The 25,803-nt window shown below is 40.5% G+C and overlaps 2 protein-coding genes across 2 annotated transcripts in view; one reads left to right on the top strand and one right to left on the bottom strand.

Annotated features, from left to right (window-relative positions):
• The window catches only part of ICMT (isoprenylcysteine carboxyl methyltransferase), a 67,198-nt gene extending 56,754 nt beyond the window's left edge, over window positions 1–10,444 (top strand). Inside the window, exon 5 of the mRNA XM_069240005.1 lies at window positions 1,961–10,444. Within this exon, the coding sequence (XP_069096106.1) occupies window positions 1,961–2,143 (183 nt within the window). The 3' untranslated portion in view covers window positions 2,144–10,444. The remainder of the gene's footprint in view (window positions 1–1,960) is intronic.
• The window catches only part of RNF207 (ring finger protein 207), a 972,487-nt gene that overhangs the window by 2,317 nt on the left and 944,367 nt on the right, over window positions 1–25,803 (bottom strand). The gene's annotated exons all lie outside the window — the stretch shown is intronic.

Below are 25,803 nucleotides of genomic sequence, written 5' to 3'. Positions count from 1 at the left end.
TTTACTTGGTTTATATCAGGTGCATGTTTGTTACATATGAAGAGCCTCGTTCATCTTCCGGTAGTTATCTTGGACCCCATATATCACTCAAAAGGTTGTGTGCAGTGTCATTGAGGAGTGAAGTACTGGTATTCTAGTCTGCAAGTGTGGTCTATCGAGGGTTTCCATGTAAGGGAGAATTTATTTTCTGAATGCACTAGTGTATGTGTGATCTGATCAGTGACAAGTACCTACCATAGTTTATGGAACTAGAGTGCTGTGTGGGGGACATTTTGTTTTCTCCTCCAGAAAAGAGCTATGAGTTGCTTGGCAGCTGGTAGCTGCTGTCATATGATTGACGAGTGTCCTGTCGGGTCAATTATGCTTCTCATGTTTGAAGGTGTTATGTCTAGGTTCACTGTAGTTGGATAAGCTGGGCTTGGGGTTCCCTTAATGTGGCCCAGGATCTCCTCCAAAAAAGAAAATCTGGCTTATCCCGCATGACAACCATATGTGCAGAAAGGTTCCTTCCTCCAACCCACAGTACCAGCAAGAGTTGATGCTGTAGGGAACATTTGGTGAAGTTACATCGGGTAAGACTTATTCTCTCTGGGGAATACTGCATTGTTATTTCCTTATGTAACTCTGTCTCTCATCGAGACTGATTGAAGTATTAGCGGCATTGGTTTGGCGTCTTGGATGACATGTTATGTCCTGGAAATTAAACCTCTTGCGTCTGAGTATATGCATACTAGGTTCTCAAAGGGTGTAAGTCCTCGTGACAGTGGAGGAATTGGATATGTGTAGTATCCAGTGTCGTAGCTGGCAATATTGGAGTCTGAGGTTCTGTGATGTGAATCTCTTATTTGCACTCATCAAACAGTTTAAAAGAATGTCTTTTAAATCGGTCTTTGAGTGTCTTGCGTTCCCCCTTTATCCAGTCTAGAAAATACTTGGAAGGTTGTGAGGCTTTCCTGACTACAACTTGTCCCTACATTTCAAAGACCATTATTGTAGGCATAACAAAGTAGGTGCTCTTCTGTCGCCAATGACTGGAGCTAGGAGAGGACCCAAAGTGGATCGCAGGCTACTGCGCGGTCCATGTGAAACCAGTGCCTCTCACTCCCTCCTAATACCCATTCTGAAATTAATCGAAAGTGAGCTGTCTAGTAGTAATCTAAGAGGTTCAGACGGACCAATTCTATTTTATCTCTGGGAAACAGGTTGTTTCCTGTTCCATACAAACGAGGGTACGTTAGATGCAAGTTGGGAGATGTATGCCATGGAGATGGGTGTTTGGAGGGAGAGAAATATGTAGAGGAGTCTGGTTAGGATATTCATCTTAATTACATTGATAGGTCCAAGTCAGAAAATATATATATATATATAAAAAACAAATATATATATATAAAATAGCTACCTTGTTTACACTCTACCACTCCTCCAGTCGGTCAGTAATGCGAAGATGCAGGTAGTGGTTCGAGGAGATGTCCCATTAAAAAGAGGCGTGCACTTGCAGTGGTGCCCTGCAAGCATAACGGAAGGTTAAGGATATATGACTTGTCTTTGTTTATTTTAAAGCTGGACACTACTTCAAACTGGTCAAGTGCAGCACCTACTGCCGGTAGAGACTCCGAGAGGGTAGTTAGTGTAAGAAGGATGCCATCTTCAAATAGGTTGATTTTATGCTCACGACCCGCGGCAATCAGTTTTGAAGTAACCTTCCATTAGTTCTACATACTTTACGCCTTAGCAACACTTTTGATTCAGGCAAATGTTAATACTCATTTATTTGAACTACGTTTGAATGTTCCGTTTGGTTTATTGGCTGCTCTTGTTTTAAATTAACTGTACACACCTTGCTTGATACACCCTGTTCAGTGCTGGTTGCATTTAAATAAAACTATCAATTACATATATGCCTAAATGTCATGTTGAGATATCATGTGATCTAATTCTGAAAATGTATTTGTTTTTTAAGGTTTTACTCTGCAACCCTCTCTGCATAATTGGTTATGCAATTGCATCATGGCGATTTTTCAGAGAGAGAATAGAAGAGGAGGAGTTCACACTGATTCACTTTTTCGGACAGCAATACTTGGATTATAAACGGAAGGTGCCGACAGGACTACCTTTCATTAAAGGTTTTAAAGTGGAGCTGTAAATGATGAATAACCATAAAGACTCCTCTAGTTGTAAGTGATCCTGAGCGGGCTGGCTCCATGTTTAGTGGAAGGCTAACTAAGATTCTATACGCAGCTGTGACACCCAAGGACGTTGGTAGCCAAAATGTGGTTTCTCAAGGAGACACCTGCGATTGGACACATTGAAGAGTTTACTCATTGAACGCACATCATGCAATGAAGGCCATGAAGACAGACTTGAAAATAGTGTTCTTGGCAAGAAATCATGCTTTGCGAAAGAGTCTTTTAAGTACAAAGAACAGCAAACTAGCAAGACATAAGAATATCGAAAACCCAACTGTTTGATTCGGCCATTATTTTATGATCCTACCATTACAGCTGTACACGGGGAAACAGAAGAAAAGGAATCAAACAAAAAGCAGAATACTTTTGGCTTCAAATATTGAGGTCTGAATGTGAGCAATGTATTAAGTAGTGACTTACCACTGTGGTTCATGGAATTAAAAGGATTGTTGATGAGCATCTGTGTACTGAAAATGCAGAAAGGTCTGAAACCATTTCTAGTCCAAACCACTGGCATGTTTCGAAGCTTTTAATGGCAGTGCTCATGCCCTTCCATGTGCATTGGTCACACGTTTCATTTTTGTGTGTGTGTTTTTAACCTTCACGCTATTGACAAATTATTCGAACCCGAAAGATTCGCAGTGGATCCTCAGCTAGTAGACGGATGTAAGTGAAAATGGCAAATGTATTTGCACTTCAAACCGAAATCTAAATGCATCTTGTGCATTTATTCCGTGGTGCTTCTGCTAACTGCAACAAAAAGGTTGTGGAAAATTAAATTGTTGCTTATTGAATTTTTGGGATTTGATTTGAGAAAACCTTTTTTGGTGTCTATTCAACAACATTTAAAGAAAGATTTGAGGAACATTTCTATTCCAGCGTGTGACTGTATGCTTCCCTTTTAGTCTATGAAATAGCAGTGCTCCACTTTTCAAGGACACTTTCCCCAGCTTTTTTCATAATTTTTAAAATTGAGTGGCAGTGTTACAGGGATGGCTTGGTTTCAATAAGATTGTACACCGGCCACTGTAAAAGTCATTCCTTGTAATCACTATGACGTATTTTATACATTGCATCAAAGTAATATTCCTTTACTGTGTAAGGCTATTAGTTTTATTTGGGGATGGTGAATTATTTTGCCCTTGGGCACACTTTAGCACTTCCTGCTTTGTACGATTCTTTTATTATTTTCAGATAGAATTGCAGAGAGCTCCCACATCTGAGGTGTAGTTTTTCATTACATAAATGTTCCATGGAGATGTAACCAAAGGTGACTAAGCACTTTGTCTGATGTGTGAAGTCATCACTTTACAGAAATGTTTGGGCTGGGAGTTTTAGAAAAAAGTGAATGTTTTGTCCAAGTGGTATTGCTAAATCCGCATTGACCGTGTGTTCAGCATTACCTTGTCAAAGTGATAGACAGTCAGTCAGTCTACCATTTTAATTCTAGGGTTTGTGAATTGTGTGCCATTTTCTTCTGTTGAATAACCTTCATTATATTTTTGTATCGGACTAAGAGCAGGCCTTTAACCAAAGAATGTGTTTCCTTATCAGGTGAACTCCATTTCATCAGTAGAGAGTCTGGTTAAGAGTGTTTAGGGTGTGACACCCCCTCCCCCCACCCCCTTTCTACTCTTACAAAATGGATTCTGGCATTGGTAGTTTGGTCTGGCGACCTCCAGTCAGATGTGGCGATATCTGTGCAGGGTTTTAATTGTGATTAGCAGCCTTAGATCGTAGACACACACCTACATGGAAATTTCAAGAGATTGCATACACCAACCACACCTCTTCTCACACATAAGAAGCCAGGAATTAATGGAGGAAAAGATTTGCACATATTGAGAATCCGTGGCTTTTACTCAGTGTGGCAGCCTCACCTGTAAATTCAGTGCTATTCTTGTGATCGTTTGTGCGCTAAAAAAGTATTTACTTCATTTGTGTTCAGGTGCTTGGGAACGCCTAGGCAGTGGTAGAATATTTAATGTAATGAAAAGAGGAGGGTAGGGTAATTACCACTTGTCATCTGTTTAATACCTCTCCTATTGTTTTCAGAGGAAAGTGGAGTGGAAGATCTAGACAAACGTGTACAACATGCTGACTTGCATTTATGTTTTAGAGTGGAAAAGTTGGGAATGCTGTTGACTTGAACTTTAAATATGTATATTCATATTTCACAGCTTTGCATTTCAGTGACAGTCCTAACTTTCAAGCTTACATTTGCCAAAAGTGCGAAGTCACCTTTTTCCTTTTGTTGGAGATTGAAACAGTCGGCCTTGTAGCTTTGTTAAATGGCTACAGGCTCCTGTAACCTAAATTTTGTATTCTGGTTTCAAACACAAAGAAACATGCATAATTCTGTCCTAGGAATGGCACCTAAAATGTCTGGCATTGAATCCTTTTTTTTTATTGTGCTCTGCAACTCTTCTGGTTTTGGTTCACGCCATTTCAAATATTTATTAAGAAATAGCTATGAGTTTAAAGAGTACACACATGTAAACAGAAACGCACATAGCAAGTGCATTACCTAAAACACTCTTATACCATTGGTTACTGCAACCTCCAGGTGTCATGTACCAAACTTTCAGCACTCATTGCAACTGGAGCTTGTAACCTGCACATAACACACTTTCCATGCCATGTGCTCAATTCGCCAGTGTTGTGCCGCCTTTTCTCATAATTTTTTTCTCCAATACACAGGCATCTACACAGATTCATAGTATACAGTCAGAAGAAAAACATGTTTGTCCCTTGCACTGAGTCAAAATAACATACATGGGTCCAGTTCAGAAATAGGACAAGCCTATGATTGCAGTGTCAAGGCAATGCTTCATCTCTAATGGTATATAAGGCTAAAAATAGGTCTGCAAAACTGGGCACTTCTCCAAGGAGATAAGTCGTTTTTTCCAAAAGAGCTGTTTAACATCATAGCAGGGCTAAAATGCTCCAAGCCCATTCATCAGATTTCTTCCATTTGAAGAACTCTGCACTGAGGTTTAGATGTGTTTTTCTCATAGAAGACCTCCCTAAAATATGACAAGACATTGCTAAACAGTCAGTTAGTAAACCTCACCTAGAGTGATGATAGTTCTGTCCTACAAATTCTTTGTTACCTTTGGAGTTGGTTCTCTGAGACCTTTTTCATCTTGCTCTTCCAGTAAAGGTTTCCCAGATAGTTTTCAGATTCTTGGCTGCAGTACTTTTGAATGGTCTTATGAAAGTATTAAATTGTTTGCTGAAAGGGGATACATCCTTGTGGAATAGAAAGCCACAATAGAAAGGCCTATTCCTGTCTTAATAAAAACATTTATGACTGTTTCTGAGTTAAACTCCAGACGCATCTCCCTACTACTACATCGCTCACGCTTTGGAGAATGTAGTTGTGGACTGGTCTAGTAGTTGCCAGGTCCAATCAGTTACTTGATCCCACCTAGACAGGATTTCACCCTGTAAATTCTTCTGAATTCAAGGTCAACCTGTTCTAGGTTATCTTAGAAGGAGGTTAAGTGTAGTGGTAGCTGAATGTTTGTCCTGTTAGATTAATTATCAACTTTTGGTACTGTTGTCCATGACCTGCTACTTAACCAGGTACACCATGCTGGATTGAGAGGAATGACTCTACAATTATTTAATACTTTCTTTAGGGACCGTTCTCCGAGAGTAGCCTTACCTCTGTGTTGCTCAAACACTTAGAGGTTAAATTGAGGTGTCCCTGAAGGAATCTGTTTTGACCACATTTTGATGTCTAGGTGCGACCTCTGGTTTCTCTGTCATACAAGTGAAAGGTAGACACAAAATTTGCCTTTAATTCATGGAACACATCTTTAAATTGACAAGCAGGCTTTCGGGTGCTATCAGTGAGTTTGAGTCTACTTATTAAAATATTTTAGGCTAGTGTTCAGTGATGAATGTCAACAATGTACATAAAATGAAGATATCTAAAACAGTTTTTGCTCAGAGACCGGGAATCTCCTTTTTGGGATAGCTTCATCTGGTTACTTTCACCAGCACTTGGTACCACCACACTAAGACACTGTGTCGAACTTTTCAGGAATAGCCCATTACATGCACCAGTGGTGCATTTATCCACTGTTGCTTAGACTATGGAAATAGCAATTACCTGGCAGTCCCTGAAAACACAGATGCTATGTACAATTAGTCACAGCCAGATTCCTAGAAGGACTGCTTAAGTATGAATGTGTAAAAGACACACTCCAAACCCAACACTGACTGCAAAATAAGAAACAAATCCTCTATAAATCTCTTGTTGTTGGCTCTTGTATTTTCTCCAACTCACCTTCTTTCTTGACGAATACTTTCAGGAGATACTACCCTTCGTGCTTGCCGGGATCCTTACATTAGAGCCTACTCGTAGTCCCTTTCTCAACCCAGAAATAAAGGAATAGAGGTTAGAAGTTTCCCCCGAGCTGCAATTAGGCTATGGAGCACCTTGCCCCTTAAAATACATTGCTAGGAATGCCTCCTACCATTGTTAAAAACAAAAAAAAAAAAAACATGGTTTAAGTCAGGTCACAAACATTATTGAGACTGGTATTCATAAACACCAATATGACCATGTATTCACAATGCATACAAACCTCACTTGAATCGCAGTAACATATTTATCAAAATGATTAAAATGTGTGTGCGCGCGTATATGTATGTATATATATGTGTATATATATATATATATATATATATATATATATATATATATATATATAAACAGCAGCTAAAAGCGACTTAGTGCAGTAGCCACTTCTGGAAAGAAATAAAAAGATGGTGTGCTTAAAAAAAAAAAAAAAAAAAAGCTTTTAGTATTTTTTTTTCCAGGTATCCTTAAACTATAAACAATCAATTAAACATGGGTTAAAGTGCATTTGGATTCCAGCAGACAGACACTACCCCTTATTCATATGTCCTGATCACTAAGTTCAGGCATAGAAAAGATGGGTTTACAACCTAATTTAAACTATAATAATAGATTCGAGATTTATTTATTCATGTTGTGGAACTTCAAAAGGTCCACATAAAATTACCAAAAACATATAATTACAAAAATAGAAGATGATTAGCATACATCAAATGCAATAAAACAGACACAACATTAATCCTAAAACCTCGATAAATAATATCCAATAGTAAAAGAATCATCTTATTTCATCTTGCCCGTTTCACAAAGACATCTTGTCAATTTCTCAGTGTAATCAAAATATCGCACATAAGAAATAGGTAAGGTAACTATTATACCTCCTAAGGTAACTATTATACCTCCTAATATAAGACAAAACAACATATGCCTTATCTGATTACAAAATAAACAAAATATAGGTTTGATAAAGATCCCCAGTGACCTCAATTTCAGTTATGGCTGAAAATCATTAGTACAGCTTTAAGAAACACTTGAAAAAGTTAAAAACTCTGTAACAAAACATTTAGTTCGGAGGGACATAAAGAGGGTTTAACAACATTGGAGCAGAAAGAATAGACAATTGCAAACAAATGGGCCTTAACCGCTTCTGCCGACATAATAATAGAGCAGGACATAAGAAGAGAACATGATTAAGGTCTTAAAAAGCCACTTTGACACAAATAAGTCGGCCAAGTGCCATACCATGTAGCCAGCAAAGGTTTTAATGGGAGCATAGCCTGTCTTAAAAGAAACCAAAAATGTCTCAGACTATGGGGTAGGTTCCAGAGAAAATAGGGTTGCACTTTGTTTACCATATAGGAATCTATTACATTTTGCCAGATCTGCTGCTTCATACATACTTCTCTGTCCAAACAGAAACTAACGGTCATGTAGCTTGTTTTAAACTAGCTTTTAATTGCTGTGTTGATAACAAAAAACCCAACATAGCATCTAATTGCAAGATCTCAATTGCAACAGCAAAATTCCTTTGAATTAATGATTTATCTTTTAGACTGCCCTAAATTTTATTATACATGATTTTAAAGGACCATCCTCACATTTCGCAAGGTGCGCAACCCAGCGCACTACCCCTGTAAGACTGTGAACAAAGGCACTTCTCAAGCCAAAATGTAGCCGTAAGAACGCTACAGAGGAAGCTGTGTATATACTGAAACTAAGCTTCCAAGAACACAACCTTCTATCATATTTAAAAAACTCAATTTAGTGGCACCAGTCGGTTCTAAGCCATACAGAAGAGAGGCAGGATTTTTAACTTGATAAACATCTGACAGGAGCGAAAAATTACCTTCCTCCTGTGGCCTTATAGAGTGCACCTTAGCATTTAGCCTGAGAGGGGGCTTTGGTCATGTTACTTCCTATATTTGCTTTCTCACTTAAATTCCCACACTATCTTCCCCAGGAAAACAAACAATTTCATGATTTCTCATATTTGAGTACCCAGGGTCCATATATAATTTCTACATTTTGGTTTCTTCCTCCCATGGAAGCACATAATTTTACTTTTGGTTACATAAATCTTGTTGAAGCGAGTATCAACCAATTGTTGTAAATCCTGTAGACGACTATTTAACCCTTTTGGGATGAGATAAAAAATTACTATGTCCACATGAAACAAACAATATAATTTTCCCCAAGCTATGGAGTAATACCCTTAGTTCAAGACAAATGATCTGGGAAATCCCAAATATAAAGGTACAAGAGGAGCAGGGCTATTAGGCAACCTTGTTTTAGCCCATTTAAAATGGGAATAGCGTGTGACAAGTCCCTATCCCCACCCAAAAGCACCCTACACCAAGTATTCAAATGGAGGGAAATAACTCATTTTAAAAAGGAGCCCGGCATACCCAAATTTAAAAGCTTACTCCACAGCAAGAGCAATGTACTTTCTCAGAAGCTGTGGAGAAGTCTATAAAAGCTACATATAAAACCCCTTCCCCTACTTCCATATATTTCTCAGTTAATACCTAAAGGGTAGTTATATTATCAAGAGTTCCATGTTTGCTCTATCGGGAGGATTTTATTTTCTTCCACCCATTCATTATTTTTAGCCAGTACACGTTTAGCGAAAACTTTGCCCACTGCATCAAAAAGGGTGACCTGGCGATAATTTTCTAGCAGATTATGGTTTCCCTTCTTAAAAAGTGGGAGTATAACACTTCCCTTCCAGGATGGGGGAATCTTCATGGTCTCATAACAGTTTTTAAAAATCGGGCCCCATTGCTGCAGAGGTACACATCCCTTGGATTTCAGACATAGGCCCTCATTATGATCTCACCCCGCGCTGGTGGTCAATAGAAGACCGCCAGTGCGACTACCCCCCACTGGCCATATCATGTTTTCCCCCCTGGGCTGTAACATTGACAGCGGCTCTAATTGGAGCTGCCGCCAATGTTGGTGTGCAGCGGGTGCAGCAGCACCTGTCGCGCAGATCACTGCCCGTAAATCGGGCAGTGACCTGTGTGATGGGGCACAGTGCAGGGGGCCCCGGAGCACCCCTTCCGCCAGCCTTTGCCTGGCGGGGGAACGTGCCAGGGAAAGGCTGGTGGAGAAAGGGATCGTTATCCGAGGGGCCACGCTGCTTGCAGCGCTGCCCAGTCGGAAAATGATTCCCTCCACCGTCAGGCTGCCTGTTGGCGGCAGCCTGGCGGCCCTCACTGTATCCATTATATGGCGGTTCAGACCGCCGTGCCGATGGCGGTCTGAACCGCCGGGGCCGTATTGACCCCCATAATCTCTTCTTCAGAGGGAGGACCATAGAAGAGAGAGACCCCCTTTACTAAAGGTTGATTAATCTCCACCTGATATGTTGCATAAAGGCCCTTAATGAAGGTAACCCATCTTGATTCCTTTAAAGGTAAAGGGAGAGATTTAGCTTTTACACCACAGCAATTCCCAAATAAACATCCAAAAGGACCTGGACTGGCCTTTAACTGAAGTCAATCAAGAGCCTATCCCATTCTTTTCTCTTCAAACAGGCTTTTACTTGAGCCCTTCTCGTCTTTAATAGCAGCACCGTAGCTTTTCTATCAGGATCATAAACCAAGTATTGAGCCCTTACAAGTGCATTTATTGCCCTATTTAATAATAGAAGAGGGGTAATCTTTTACTAGCTGCTTCATAAGTTTATTAAAACATTCTATTCAATTTCCTGCCCAATTATCTAAAACATCAAGAGTAGCTATTGATTTGACTTTCAAACCCATACTCGAACTATAATCCCAATGTGTCTGCCCTGTCTTCTTGTTGAAACTGAAAGCGGCTCCATCCATTTTCCAAGAACTGGTAGGCGTCATATTAAAAAAAAAAAAAAAAAAAAAAAAAAAAAGCAGCTAGCAGGTTCTGATCGCTAAGCAGAGGATCTGAGACCTTTAAGTCACCCAAAAGTCAGAATGAAATACAACCTACCACCACATAATCCCGAATAGACGAGCCCCGCCCCCCTGGGCTCTATGAGTAGATGCTTCTGGAAAATCCAAAGGTAACCTCCTGTTAACTATAATACAATCAGTCTTTTTCAACTGGGTCAACAGCTATTTCCCTCTCTTATTTGTTCTTATTTTTGGAGGGAAAATAGCTGGTTAGTTATTTTACAATTTAAATCCCCTACCAGAATTCTGTGCTTTTCAGCAGCTTTTTTAATTAAGAGAAATCCTCACGTAAAAGCTCATCAGAGACAGCCTCTGGGGGAATATAAACATTTATCAACAGAAGAGGGAAAGTCCCTTGTTCACTTCCCGAAATAAACAAAGTTACTGCCACAAACAAATTACTGGGGTCTTTATAGCACTCATACCTCCACTTCAGCCTGTAAGACAGCAGGCATGCCACCCCTCCCTTCCCATGCCCCCTTCTTGAGGGTTTTCCTTCACACTCCAGAGTAAGGAAATCTTCATAGACCAACCCCCCTAGACTCCATCACTCCTGGAGACATATCACATCTGCTTTCAAAGAGCGCAAGAAATGTAGCTTCTCCCTACTATTCTATATTCCAGCTACATTCTAAGAAATAACTTTTAGCTCATTGCTAATTATAGGGACATCGCAGACTATTATTCTGGGAGGCACTGGATAAAGCACTCGGTAGCCAATCCTATCTAAGAGATTCCTCTTCATATACTACTTGGGTATATAATACTCTTACCAGTAATATTAGTGGATAACTTATATAGATACTGAAATATGTAATCACTTCCTAATTTTCCTATGGTAAGTGCTATTAAACGTTTATGTAATAAATACTTATTGTCAGATTTTAATCACATTAGATAAGCTGATGTTTTTTTAAAATGAAAATTTAGAGGCACAAGACTCCCATGAGACAATACTACTGTCCTTATGCATTAAAACGTGCTTGTTTACTCAACAGGAGGTGCATGGGTTCAGAACAGTATCTTTGTTTAGAGCCAAGGTGCTTCAACTTTAGTTTTGTCTTATAATTGACTTTGATCCAATATAAATATTTTCTTTAGCTGATGCAAGATTTAATAAGTACTTTCTGGCTCTATTCATTATAAATACAAAATTCAGACATTTAGCAATGTCTGAAGTCAACAGATTGAGAGGAGGTTACACACAAGGCTGTGTCGTTAGATTTGGAGGGTGTGAAGCAGAGATCTCCCAAACATCAAAGGGAGTAGCCAATGACAAAAAGTAAGTCCACTGGCGGTGTATCGGTAGGTGACCGACATTCAGTCAGTAGCAGGGATAAGAAATGTAAGAGGTGTCACTGATAGGGTGATCAGCATTGCAAAAAATAAACAACATGCTTGAGACCATTCAAATCTATTCATACATTGAGGTAGGCTATACTTTGTTATTTAAAATTTTCTAGCGTTTCTTTGCCTTTTAAGAGTTTTTTAATTTGTTTTACTCTAGCAACAAAAGCTATATCTGATACAGCCATGTTTGACTCACATACATTATGCAGGTTAGCACTTTCCCAGGCTATTTCAAGTGTTCTTGTGAGTGTGTGGATTGCTGTTTCTTAAAACACAATACCTTTTCCAGCAACTTGTTACAGTACCTTCAGTTGATGAAAACTCTGGCTTGATCTTATGAGTCAGAAATAGGATGTCTTAAAATGAAGAACCTCAGTACAAGGCTTTAGGTTATGCGTGGAAGACAATGGGAGTTAGCACTATAATACAAAAGGATGCCTAGTCAAATTTAATGTGTTTTCCGGTGTACCATATACCAAAGAGGCTTACAGAATGGAATTGTATATTGACAGGGTAACTGTAGATTTTCTTTTGATGATGGTCAAAAAATAAGCTAGATGACTTTAAGGGACAAGGCAATCTGAATTATAATTCATTACATTCAGCATTTACTTTCCGTTGCTGAAACATAATACAGTCCAGTTGGAGTAATTCAGTTCAGTAGAAGATAATTTGTTTCAGTGATGGAACCGATATTTAAATTTGCCTGCATTTTAATGCTTGCTTTATGTGGTACCTATCCAATATTTTATTCCTAAAAAAGAAAGCTTATATTATTGTTTGCTGCTGAGTATATGAGCAGATGGTCTGCATCGTTTCAGTTCAAATTTTTACTTGCTCTTCTAAGAATGAGTAATTCGTTCCAGCCTGCTTCTCCAGCCATCAGTGCTAGTAACATGTATAGTATGTGTTGGCTAAATAAGAGACCAAAGAGAAATTATGGCTTTCAGGAGGACTGGAAGCTTAATCTGGATCCCAGTTAGTTGGGCTTTATTACCCAGTATTTCGTGTACTTTACAACACATCAGTGTGATAGTGAGTTAAAATTGTGTAATCCTTTATGTGCAGTTAGGTCTTTCAGCACACTTCTAAATGCACAATATATATATAGATATATATATATAGATATATATATATATAGATAGATAGATAGATGTTTTTTTTTTTTTTTTTTTTTTTTTTTTTTACTTGCAGTTTTGGAACTGAAAACCCCATTGGCAGACCTTTACTGCATATATTAAAAGGGTGTTTCAAAATGATTTAACAATTCAAACAGGTGAGCTTTCTCAAAGTGCACTTTACATAGTGAACTACTCCATTGTAGTAAGACTGTAGCACAGTGATTCGGCCTAGTGCCATAATTTGAGTCAAATTGTTCAGACCTGCGCTACAGCTGTTCAGATGTTGAATATTAGGCATTTATTTTGAAATTTCTTAAAGCAATGTGGATGAAGAATTCCACTTCTTTCTTTTGAAATCAACTCCTCTCGCTGCCTTTCAAATTAGACTGCTGCACTTTTTTTTACTGAACCTTCTAAATGTTTTTGTTTGTAACCTGAAGGATACAAGATCAGATGGTAGCAAACAGACTTTAGCTTTCATCCTTACAAGGACATTTTATCATTGATTCGGAAGTAATTCAATCTGTTGTCTATTAATTCATGGTGAAATTAAAATATAATGTAATTGTTTAGCAACACTGCATTGAATGCTCTCTAATCCGGCATTGACTGTCTCACAATAAAGCACTTAAGAGGTTGGATCAAATGTTTCTTCCTCCATCACTTCCACTACCACACTGTTGACTTGAAATATACCAACCATGGAATGCATCAACATTGAGCATGGCAAGTCAGACTTTTACATCTTTGCAATTTTGTTTTCTACAGCAAAATGCAGCAGTACATTGGCGGGGATAAGTAACATAAGTGGACTGGAAAGTCGAGTGAATAGGAGGACGAACTAGCCTACATCATTGACTATTTAAGTTCATGGAATACTACTTGTGTTCCCAGGAGCTGCTGTCTCAAGTACTGGTTGACACAGCTTTAAATGTCGGGGTAATGAGTTATATTATTTTACACTAATAACACACAAAGTCGTCTCACATCGTGTGCTGGTTTAGATCACTATTCCTTTGCACTAAAGCATACCTGCTGAAGGTTTATAAATTCTATAATTATTTTTGTTAAATAAGTGCATATTCAAAAAGGCAAATGTTCTTTGTTTTCAACAATGTAATTACTGAATGTCTTTTCTCATATTCAGAATTCTAAACATAACAGCATTGAAGACGCCCTGTGTCTACTGAACTCCAGGAAGCACACACGCGCGCACACACACTTTTGTGCGATATCCCACTTACTTATAATTAGCTCGGTTTGTACCACTGTTATAGGTGACTTAATGTTTTAACTAGCCATCTCCAACTTAGCTGCAAAGCTAAATATCCTCTAATTTTCATTGTTTTAAGGGATTGCTGTGGAATGCTGTACTGCAACAAATCTATTGAAGAAATCTCTCTTAAAATATAATTATAGATGGTGCAGTAGAGCTTTGCTTCATGTATGAAACATCCTGCAAGTAACATTAAAAAATGTCTATCAATATTCTTGCACTCCAATGTCTAGGTTATGATTTATGTCTGTCTGACAATATGGTTGTCTTAGTTTTCAACAGTTGTGAATGTTGTTAGCAAATCCTGCTTTAGCAAAAGACACTGATGCTAAGGAGGTCCATATGAACGAGTGTTATAAATGGCACCAGCATTTCAAAGACCCTATATGTCGGCCAAAATCATATATATATATATATATATATACACACACACACACACACATTGTGACTTTACATTTGGTTCTTTTGGATCACTACGTGTATGCACCTCACACATTTCCTCCCAGGAAAGTTGACATTGACTGTTTGTTTACCTGTTTGACCTTCATTTGGTCTTGATTAACCTTTCCTATTTATGTATCTAAATGTATCTGATTGCTTGTAGAATGTTTTTACCTCTTGCTCCTACCACAACAGTGGTTTTTGCAGGTCTCATTAATTATTATAGTAATATGTGTGGGACCAGTCAGAGCAAATAATTTTGTTATTGATCGTGGCCTACCATCCTTGTGTTCGATCTGTGACTTTCAGGAACAAAGATGAATCTATTTTTTTCTGTATGGCTGCAACACACCTGCACATGTCAAATTTCTTGTGTTAAAATAATTCCCTGTCTGAACTGGTTTAGCTACTTAGGGTTAAAGTGTAATTTGCTTTAATGTAAAGTCAAATGAGTGGTTTAAACATCGGGCCCCTGTTTGGGCATAGATTATTAAATGTAGAGTATTTGTGCACTCCTTTTATGTTTTTTAGTGTGGGTATTAGCATTACATCACCAAATGCATCTTATATTTGATAAAATTTGTTATAAGTCAGGGTTAGGCAGTTCCCTTATTACTCCATCCTATGAAATAGGCTTTTGAATTCTGCTACAGTTTCATTGTATGAAAGCAGCAGTTAACAAAGACAATTGCAGGCCCATGAGCGTAAATTGAGCCCAGCATTAAAAAGAACAATTGTGTTGTTGGTCACAATGGTCCAAAAGAAATCCTGTAGGAAACCACTTATTACTTTTACAATGAGTATGCACTTCTTTTCTCGACAATCTTTACATAGTTTAGTTTATTGAGGATTGCAAAGTCCCTTTACTCTATGGAGCAGCTAAAATGTAAATTGTGAAAAGGCACGTGGATGAATTAAAAGATGTAAAAATGTATTTCATATGTACAATAGATGTTAATCAAATATATAAAGACTAATATTTTGCAGACAGATATTCGGTGTGCTTGACTTCATATTCTACTTACTGCAATGGTGGCTAACTTCGAATTGTGCACGGGTTTGTGTGAGAAAAGTCACCATTTCTATCATGGAAATTTTCCTTAATGTTAATGAACACAAAATGTCCCCACCCAAAGGTGATATCAAAGATCACTTATAAAATGGAGAGCCAAAATGCCTCCAAGTAAGGCAAGAAAATACAAGTGCAATGTTGTCTTTGCATATATAAAATGACTAAAAAAAAAATCTAATTAAAAATGGGTTTAAAATAACTGAGAAATCTTGCCTACATCCTGTTTTTCTGATGGACACTTCTAACAGCAGATTCCTTACCTCAAAATAATCCCCAATCCCCAAACTGGAACCAGAAACCCTTTCCATAGCAGTGCTCCTCCACCTCATAACGTGGGGCATGTGCCTCTGCACTGACTCCACAGTGCCCCAGAAGTAATAGGGCAGAGTTGCATATAAGCATGATCTTAGCACACTTACATCAGTTCATTTTTCTGCACCTTCCAGGATTCACAGTTCAGCTTCCAGTGTTCACGGTTTTCTGACTACTTCTCAAAAAGTTTCACCAGTGTGATAGTTACTGATGTCTGCACCCAAAACAACAGGTTATCTGCAACTGCAGTCTGCAGATATCAGATGTTGGTCATGGACCCACACAAGGTGTGTCTTTAGTGTCTGAGTTCATGACAAGAATCTAAGTAATGTGATAAGTGGTCCTTCATGTACCTGAAGGTAAACTGAGACCAGGAGGGTATGTCCCAGAACACAAGAAGAAGTTGCGGCCTCTGCTTAGGCCTCACTCATTCTCCAAGTTGTGGCCTTCCCGTAGGTCTTGCTCCAAGTTGCAGACTCTGTCCTGAGGCCATTCCTTCGACAGCTGATCTTGGCATTCAAATTCCCCCAGTGAGTCAAAGTCCAAGTGGAAGCATAAGAAATAAAAGCATGATTCCACCTTACGCCGTCACTGCGACTCCAAAGAGATGGTACAAGTGCCTCATTGCGAGTTGCACCCTCACAAGGTCTCTGCCCATACAACCAATTCCTCAGCTGTTCCCTACATGCCCCAAACTTTCCAGACCCTCGTCAACACCAGAAGCAGTTGGAGACCTTCAAAGGAGCTGTGCTGCACATTTTCGGCACCCATGCTTCCAGCATCCACTAGTATGCCTTCAGGCCCCATGCAATTGCAGGGGCATTTAGTTGGATTACTGAAGAAGGACCATTCCCGATGCTCTCTGCGCCATTCAAACCCATTACTAGGCCCTTACCAATGCCAGTACAGACTACTACTCTGGCCCAAGATCCAAGCCAGTCTCAGCAACCTGCTGCCAGTGCTAACATAACTGGCACCAGGGATGACGTAGTGCCGACACCAGTGTCTTACCACAAAGCAGCTTTGGCTCAAGCCTAACCAATGTCCCACTATGAAATAACACAAGTGTAACTAGTTGTCATGCAAATTGACTCTAATCCAGAGCCTCTGCCCCACCGCACCTACCAGCATGGCTTCATTCCCTCTTTGGTTTAAACTCTGAGCCTCTACCAAAGTAGGGGGCTCACCACTACGATGATGGTGATAGGGATGGCTTGCTTGCCCCTCACTATACTGGTAATTCCTTTTACATTGATTTTAAAATGTTACTGGGTTTGATACCTCACCTGAGACAGCTTGACTCACCACTTGGGCCACCAATGAAAGAGTGTTTCATTTGTAGTTGTGGTCCGGAGGCCAGCTGAGTCACTAGAATTTCAGCTACACTCAGTTGAAACCAAAACAAGTGTTCTAATGGAGATCTTGCAGTCTGGGCCAGCACCTTATGAGCTGTTTTTTCTTTTAACATCTACAACATTGGCTACTTGATTTTGCTTGCCTGTGAATAGGTAGGTGACCAGACGTCACAGACCGGTGCCTAGTGACACAGACGTTTTCACCCACCACCCCACTCCTGCGAGCCTTATTTTAGAGGCCGCAACCAGTAAGATGAGCAGTGGCTCAGTTCCTATCACTCTCTGATAGGAATCCAAGAGTATTAATGCTTTTAGAAAGCACGTTTTCTTATGCCAGTTTAGCACTGCGCTCAGTAAATTCTGTTTGTTTGCTGGAATGCTACATACAAGCTTTTTGGGACATGGCCAGCAAGATCGAGCCAGTAGCCCCTGAAGACCTTAGGGCCTTACTGGCACAGACGAACAATGATAAACAGGACATGACCCAGTTTTTTCATCACAGGTCTGGATACTAAAGAGTTTAGCACTAGATACTAGTGTTGTCCTATGTCACCATGTGTAGATGTGTTGCACAGGGTTCTCCTGCGATGTACAGGCCTCCCTCATAGATATACTTTTTGATGGATCTCACCTTTTTGGTGAGAAGGTGCACTTTACTTTGGAGTGCTTTGAGGACAGCAGGGCTAGCCCACAATGCTTGGGGCTCCTTACCCCTGCCAAACAATTGCTTCATAAGTTCAGACACTATTGCAGCAGGCTGGTGTATAGACAGCATTTACAGCCAGTTATGCAGCAGACACCCCAGTCCTTTGAAGGACGTGGACTTGGCAGACAGTGTGCAGGTCAGCATGGGCATCAGTCCTCCAATTCCTCTTCCGCAATAGCCAGCCCCCATGTCACTTTAGTTTGCCCTTAACAGTGTATGCCCAACATGTGGGCACTGCCCATCTTTGGAAGTTGGGGATACAATGTTCCAGTATCTTGATGAAAGACTGTTGAAGGTGGGCTCCCCATAGTCAGTCGTGAGTTACGCTCCAGACAGCGAACCATATGACATCGTGGGGCTCACTATCAGTGAATTGTAGTTCCATCACACTCGTTTGAAGAGGCATCCATGCATTGGAGGATTCCTGGACTCTGAGTGGAGTTCAGAGCTTTCCCTCTGCCTCCTTAAATCCAGGACTTTTAGGGTATGAGCCCGATGTTTCACACTTGGTCCTGGATCATGGTGAGAGAAGTTCAGAGGATTCTTCGCCTCTTAACCTGCTGCATCCACCTCCATCAGCAGTGCCTCGTGGCACATGCCAGCTCTGCTATGGAATTTGAGGTTCCATTGGGCCCAGCAGTAAGGCAAGTCTGAACATTGTCATCCAGCTAATCTCTAGGAAAACCTGGACTCAACCATCCCAGTTCATCATCAGAGTGCAGATGCAGCAGCAGGAACACATTCAGGGGTCTGGAGCTCCACTCTGTGTGAAATGAGTTTCAGAGAGCGAGCCTAACTCCAAGTGTGACATTGCTCGTTCCTAGATGTGGTCATGGATGCATCGCTTCTGGGTTAGGGCGTGCATGTGGGTTAAGCAGAGATTAGAGGTGTCTGTCGCTAGTGGAAGCTCGTCTCCATATCAGTTTGTTGGAGTTGAGAGTGATTTGCTTGACAATGAAGTCCTTCCTGCCCACCATCAGAGGAAGCATGTATAGGTGCTCACAGACAACACCACTAGCATTTTGTATTGAACAGAAAGGCCACAGTGAGGCCTTGTGTCCTGTTGCAGGAGGCTATACACCTCTGAAAGTGGCTGGACCACCAAGGAGCTTCTGTGGTTGTGAACCACCTGGTGAGATCTTTAAATCCAAAAGCAGCTTAGCAGACCATAAATTACAGTTACACCCTGAGGTGAAGTAGGGCTTCCTGCGAGATGTTTGGCTTGATCTTTTTGCTATTGCTGAGCAGTCAATGTCCGCATTTCTGCAGGTTAAAGTTCTAAAGAAGTCTCTCTGAGTCTCATTCTTCCTAGAGTGGAGCTCCAGACCACTCTATACATACCTTCTGCTACCTCCCCTGAGTTCTGAAGGGGATCTGGAATTATTGTGTGTAAATTATCCTAGTGGCATTGAATTGGGCCAGCATAGTTGGTACCTGGGTCTCCTGGGCATGAGCATCTCTCCACCTATCAAGCTTCTGCAATGGGAGGATCTTCTGTCACAACAGTAGGCAGGTTGCTGTACTCATGCCTGCACAATCTGCAGGTCCATGCTTAGCGATTGCGTGGTGGCAGGTGGCTTAATTTGACCTTCCTCCTGAGGATGTGGATGTCATGTTTGTAGTGAGGCATTCCTCCACAAAATCAGGGTAAGCTAGTCATTAGGACAAATTTGTAGTTTGGCACTGCAGCTGAGTTGTCTGGTGTTTTGTTGTTTGTTTTGTCCCAGGCCCAGCTGGACTTGCTTTGGACACTGTGAGGGCACTTTTGTCAGCTCCTTCACCTTTTTTTGTGGCTGCAGCATCAGACTTCTTTATTTAAATCCCCTGTATTGATGACATTTTTTAAAAAGTTTTGCAACACTTGCTTCTGCCAACATTCTTGCAGAACACTATTTTGTTTTTTTTAATATACCCCCTTTGTGAGCAGCTGTGTTGTTTATTTAGCTTCTGACACTGAAAATGTTTTTTCTCATCATCCTAGCATCGGCCAGGTGCACAAGCCAGCTGCAGACTCCTACGGTCACTGTATTCAGCATTCTTCATAGATAAGTTGGTATGGAGGACACTAGCTTCCTTTCTGTCTTAAGTGGTCATTCCAGTTCACATTGGGCAGTCTATCACACTCCTGGCATTTTTTGCCCCACTTTATTCCTCTTAGAAGTAGGAAGGGTGCACTAAACATTTATGTAGATCACACAAAGAACATGGGTGGATGATCCGGTCTTTATGGGTTTCTTAGGGCAAAGTAGGGCAAGTCTGTCTAAATACGTGCCATCTCTGATGGACTGTGCTTTGCATAAATATCTTCTACGCAAGGAGAAGAAGCAACATCCAGAAGGCTTACGTACTCATTTCACTAGAGCTAAGACTGCTACCACTGCACTGGTGCAAAGTACCTGTTGTGGTGGGCATTGGTAAATATGTTCACAAGGCACTACTGCTTTGGCAGTCAGGTCTGTTGAGAGGTGCATTTTGCCCGCTCAGTTCTGCTAGATTCTTTGATGTGAACTGGGGTTTTTAGGGGGTGGGGGAAGGGGAGAATTGCTTTGATATCTGTTTACAATGTCAGGAATCTGTGGTTAGAATTATCTATCAGAAGAACAAGTTAATTACCTTCAATGATTATCATTCTGGTTGGACTTTTATTTTCCGTCTAAAAAAAAATGTCCCAGGCTACAGATCTGCAGACTGATCTCATAAATCTGATGATGGGCTCTTCTTCTGAGGGCAGGGATATCCTAACAGATGTCAGCATGCATGGATGGCTCTTATGAGTCTATGCTTGTCACTCCTGAAGCAGAACGATGCCACCTATTGGCAGGTAGGAGTACTGCCTTGAAGTTTTTTTTGATCCATTTTCATAACCGGGGAATATTCAAAAAGTGAAGAATCTGAGGTTATAGTATCCACCAGAACTTACTTGTTCGCCACAGTTGAGAACAATTAGTGTCAAAGGTTTGCTAGTTGGAATTTCAGCAGGAACACGTTAGCATGCACTTTGTGGCTGGAACAGCACATGGAACTCCTGTATTCCTTCCCACTCCTGCCCTTTCTACCCAACATTCTGATAATAATCTGGAACGACTTGACATAAGTCATTTTAGTGGCTCTGACTTGAGCCAGGAGTGTGTGGTACCCAGATCTTCTGGGAATGAGCATCTATCCTGCAATCTGACTGCCACTTCATAAGGTCTTCCTGTCACCACACAGGGCAGGGTCCTTCACCAAGATTTGTAATCTACACATACATTATAGAGATTGAGTGCTGGCATCTGTATTTGATCTGCCACCTGAAGTGGTGGGTGTCATCTTTGCTGCCAGATCCATTTATGCTGGTGGGATGGGCAAAGTTGTGGTCTTTGTTTAGCACTCACAAGACTGACGCCTTAAAAGCAAATGCCTCTATAAACAATTGTTTGCCCTACAAACCATCCTTGTTCATATTGCCTGGTGGGATGAACTTTATTGAAGATTTGACACGTTCTCTCCCAAACCATGATGCCATAGTAGGACTTTAACATGGTTTTGACGTTTCTCAGGTGTACGCCCTTCGAGCTGATGCATGGCGACACGCTACGTCACCTGACCTTAAAGACAGTCTTCCTCATTTAGATTGTCAGGTCACTGCATGAGTGAACTTGCGGCACTTTTGCACCCTATGCTGCCTTGTTTCTGGACAAGTTGATGCAGAGGACTCTGTTGCCATTCTTACTAAAATTCTTGACTACTTTCCACATTGGGCAATCCATCACTCTACCAGCATTATTTGCTACCCCATACCACCTGAAAGAGGAAGTGTGGTTCCATCAGCTGGACCTCAGAAGGGCTTTAGGCTTTAGATGAATCGTACCAAGAACCACTGTTTTGCTTTCACTTATCTTATGACCGAGCTGACAAAACATCTCTGGAATGCACTTCTTAGTTTAAAGAAGACATTTATTATTATTACTTCACCACGAGGTTCCTGAGAGAAGAGATTAGTAGGTTGGAAGCACACGTTTAAAAGTAGTCACAGCAATGAAAGCAAAGTACTTCTCAATTGCAATGTACACAGCGAATATATGTGATTATATTATAGCATAACTTCAAAGCAAAGAATAAAAGTCAAAATTCATCACCGTAGGGCCTATCACTGCTCGTCATCTTTCTCATGCCTGCAAGTTGATGACTCCTGTTCAACTGCGAGAAAGAGATTTTCCACCCAAACAGGAGGTCAGGCAGCTGACATCCGCTCCTGGCTGAAATCTTTGAAAATTCCCCCTCGCTGCTGCCCAGGGGCATCCCTTATAATGAAAAAGCCTGCTAACAGGCCCTTTCCTCTAATCACAGCTGGAAAAGAACAAGCTGGAGAGTGGCCAAGTCTCCAAACCTCGCTCCTTCCCAAGGCTGGGTAGAGAGGAAAACACAAAATATACACTCTTATCATGCTAGGGTTCGGTGTGAACAAAATACAAAAAACACAGCTTGGTCTACCATGTGGAAAACACAGCACATCTGCAAAATCTCAACTGCAATGTCTAACGCAACGATAAAGCCCATAGGCAGCTAAACTGAATACAAAATGTAATGTCTAATGCCACGTTAAAGCCAATAGGCAGCTAAACTGAATACAGCATGTACATGCTACTGGTGAACATTGAACAACTAATATGCGCAGTGGTGAAACACAAAGTGGTCAAACACAATTAATGACATAACAACCACCGAGTGGAGAATCCGCTTTCTGTGGGTTTATCAGGAGCAAAAGCACTGGCCAGTAACCAGCTTCTAGAAAGTATGATTTCATTCCAAAAGTGTTGCATGTAATACCACTTTATTGGAACATGGAGTGCCTGTCCTTGACATCGGCCAGGTTGAAATGTGGGTGTCGGTGCATAAGTTCACAATCACTGCTGCTTTGACAGCCAGGTACAGTGGGAAGGACATTTTGCACTCTCAGTCTTGCAAGGCTTCTTGGTCTGAGCCCACTCCACAGATCCTCCATGTCAGGAGCTACTGCTTTGGTATTGATTGTAAGGGAAGGAATCTGTGGTTGGGAGTATTCATCAGAAGGACATTACTTACCTTTAGTAACTCTTTTTCTGGTGAATACTCTATCTAACTGCACATTCTTCCCCGTCCTTCCAACCATCCCCATTCTGTGGAGTTGGTTCTTTTCAACAACTGAAAGGGTCCCAAATTAGTACTAATCACACTGTTACCAGCGATTGTTCATGCTGAAAGGGAAAATACAATAAACTAATGTCAGTGCACTGCAGTGGTGCTTATATATGGCTCAGCACCATCACTTCCATGGCAAGTGTGGAGCCCCACAGCCCCACCTGGTAAAGCGGGGGAGCACTGTTATTGAATAGTTTTCTAGATCCAGTCTGGCACCTGGGAGTATTCTAATGTGAGGGATCTGTAGTTAGATGGAGAATCCACCAGCGAGTTACATAAGATTAATAAATTGTTCTTCAATTATACTATTTAAAAGATCAATAACATGGAAGGCGATTGCTCCCATAAGCAAGGATCCTCACGTAGGAGAAACTGCACTGTCACTTTAAGTATTTAATGGCCTCTCTATTCCTGGCATGTATTGGGCTGATATTGAGCCTCCAAGTTCCCTTTTACAGCTGCCTGAGTAGGTTACAGGAACACAGGGCTCTGGCATTTCATCTATTTTTTTTTTCCATTATCAATTTCATACGCAGGACTTGATTTTTATCAAACATATATCACAAACTATATTATCATTTACTGTGTAGTTAAATGATTTTAAGGTATTTAAATACAACTGTTTTCTCACATAATCTCAGCCCATGGAGCAACAGTCTGTCAGGAATGTGATTAGAGTGTTGTTTAAGGGGAGCCTCCCCCTGAGGCCATTAAAATATTAATTTAGAGTGGCCGTTCAGCTATTATTTGATTTTATGAATTTTAGAGGGTGGCTAATGCTCAAAAAAGACCTCCAAATCATTATAATTTTAACAAAAAGGCAGAGGATGGAAGGGTGAAAGTAGCTGATCTAGGTGAGAACAATAGCACTGAGGAAACTCATTATTAATAAAAATACAGGTTTTAAGATTTTTGTTTGTGTGCGCAAAGAGGGAGAGGATGAGTGGTCCATATTTTTGTTCCTGCAACTGCTGCAGAGTGCTCTCCTCTCTGTATTGTATGGAAATTTGGAGCGAGGCTAGAAAAGATACTAGGGAACTCAGACGTCTGGCCAGCGAGTAAAACTTTAATAGTTTTTTAAGACTATGTGGACCAGAAAGATAGATAGCACTATTAACATGAGTCCTAATTAGATGTGCATCATTTTCTCTGTCGGTAGCCAGTGAAAGTCCTCCAATTTAGCTGAGATGGAACAGTATCGATTAAGGTCAAGTAGTAGTCTGGCTGTCGAATTCTGTACCACTTGAAGTTTGCTTATGAGTTTGTTGGGAATGCCTAGGTAAGAGGAGTTTGAGTAATTCAGCCTAGAAGTTATAAGTGCACTGATCACGGTTTTCCTAGCTATAAGAGAGAAAAAATCTTATACCCTGCTGAGAATTTTTAAGAACCTGAATCATATGACTGTGACAGTAGTGAGAATCCAATGTGTAAAATGGAGCTGACAGTCAGACAGTCTAACATGAAACCAGAGAGGTCCAGCTATGATTGGGATGAATATTTTCATGAAGCCACTTATGAGTTCATTGCAGCTAATTTTTTCTGGGATTCCATTAATGAGTATGGGCTGCACTGGGTACATCTTGTGCTTCTTAAATGCAAAAGTAGGTTTTCAAATGCATCCAGAATTCTAGAGAGATAAAAGGTTTTAACTTAACCTTTCAGGACTGTTCCATCTTATCAAAGTTATATTCTATGCCCCGAGTCAGATCACCTTGCTACAACAAATTGAAGAGAATGCAGCCAACCTGTAGTTCCCATTTAAAGAAGTTTCTTTATTTTCTGAATTTTCTTCAGCTCCAGATGTAATTATTGCAGTTCACGAATTTGGAAATAAAAACTTCCAGCAATAGGATGTCCTCTTTCAGTACAGAGACCAGATCAAAATATACTTTGATTTTTTTGGGATGTCTTACAATAACTAGTCAAATTTGCATGATATTTTGTTGCGCAAATAAAGACCTGTGCCTAAATTTGTTTTCAGATACTAAAATCTCAATGGTGGCAACACAGACTAATATTGGAATTTAGAATTGCCTACTAACGTGACATGATGGTAGAAACTTAGGTATTCTCTCGAGGAGGTCCTCATGACATATGGCCCCAAAGCCCAGGAGGCCCTCTCCACCCAAAATGTCTTTCCATGGCTCACTTTACTAGCAATTACCTAGATCCTTGGTCACTTCCTGAAAAGTCTGCATCATCCTCACTATAGTGATCAAACAGGAGCCATATTCACCCTGGCTGGGGCAGCAAAGGTAATGTTTTGCTCAAGTTGCATAGACCCTTCCCAACCAAATATCAGGAGCGCATGTGCTGCCCTGGTTAACGAGCCCAAGAAGATATGGAGCTTCCTGAAACTGATGGTCGCTGATGACCAGAATAGTTGCAGAGTACTGTGACAGAATTTAGATGGTACCATGTGTGCCATTTGAGATGAAATAACTGAGTACAAGCTTGCTTATCACGGCAGTCTTTCCCCTCCTCCTGTGATCAAGTCCCACTGCTGATATGATGTTGTAAATG

This window comes from Pleurodeles waltl, chromosome 6 (assembly GCF_031143425.1).
Source record: "Pleurodeles waltl isolate 20211129_DDA chromosome 6, aPleWal1.hap1.20221129, whole genome shotgun sequence".
In the NCBI taxonomy this organism is placed as follows: Eukaryota; Metazoa; Chordata; class Amphibia; order Caudata; family Salamandridae; genus Pleurodeles; species Pleurodeles waltl.
This window is presented reverse-complemented; position numbering and strand designations above follow the sequence as displayed.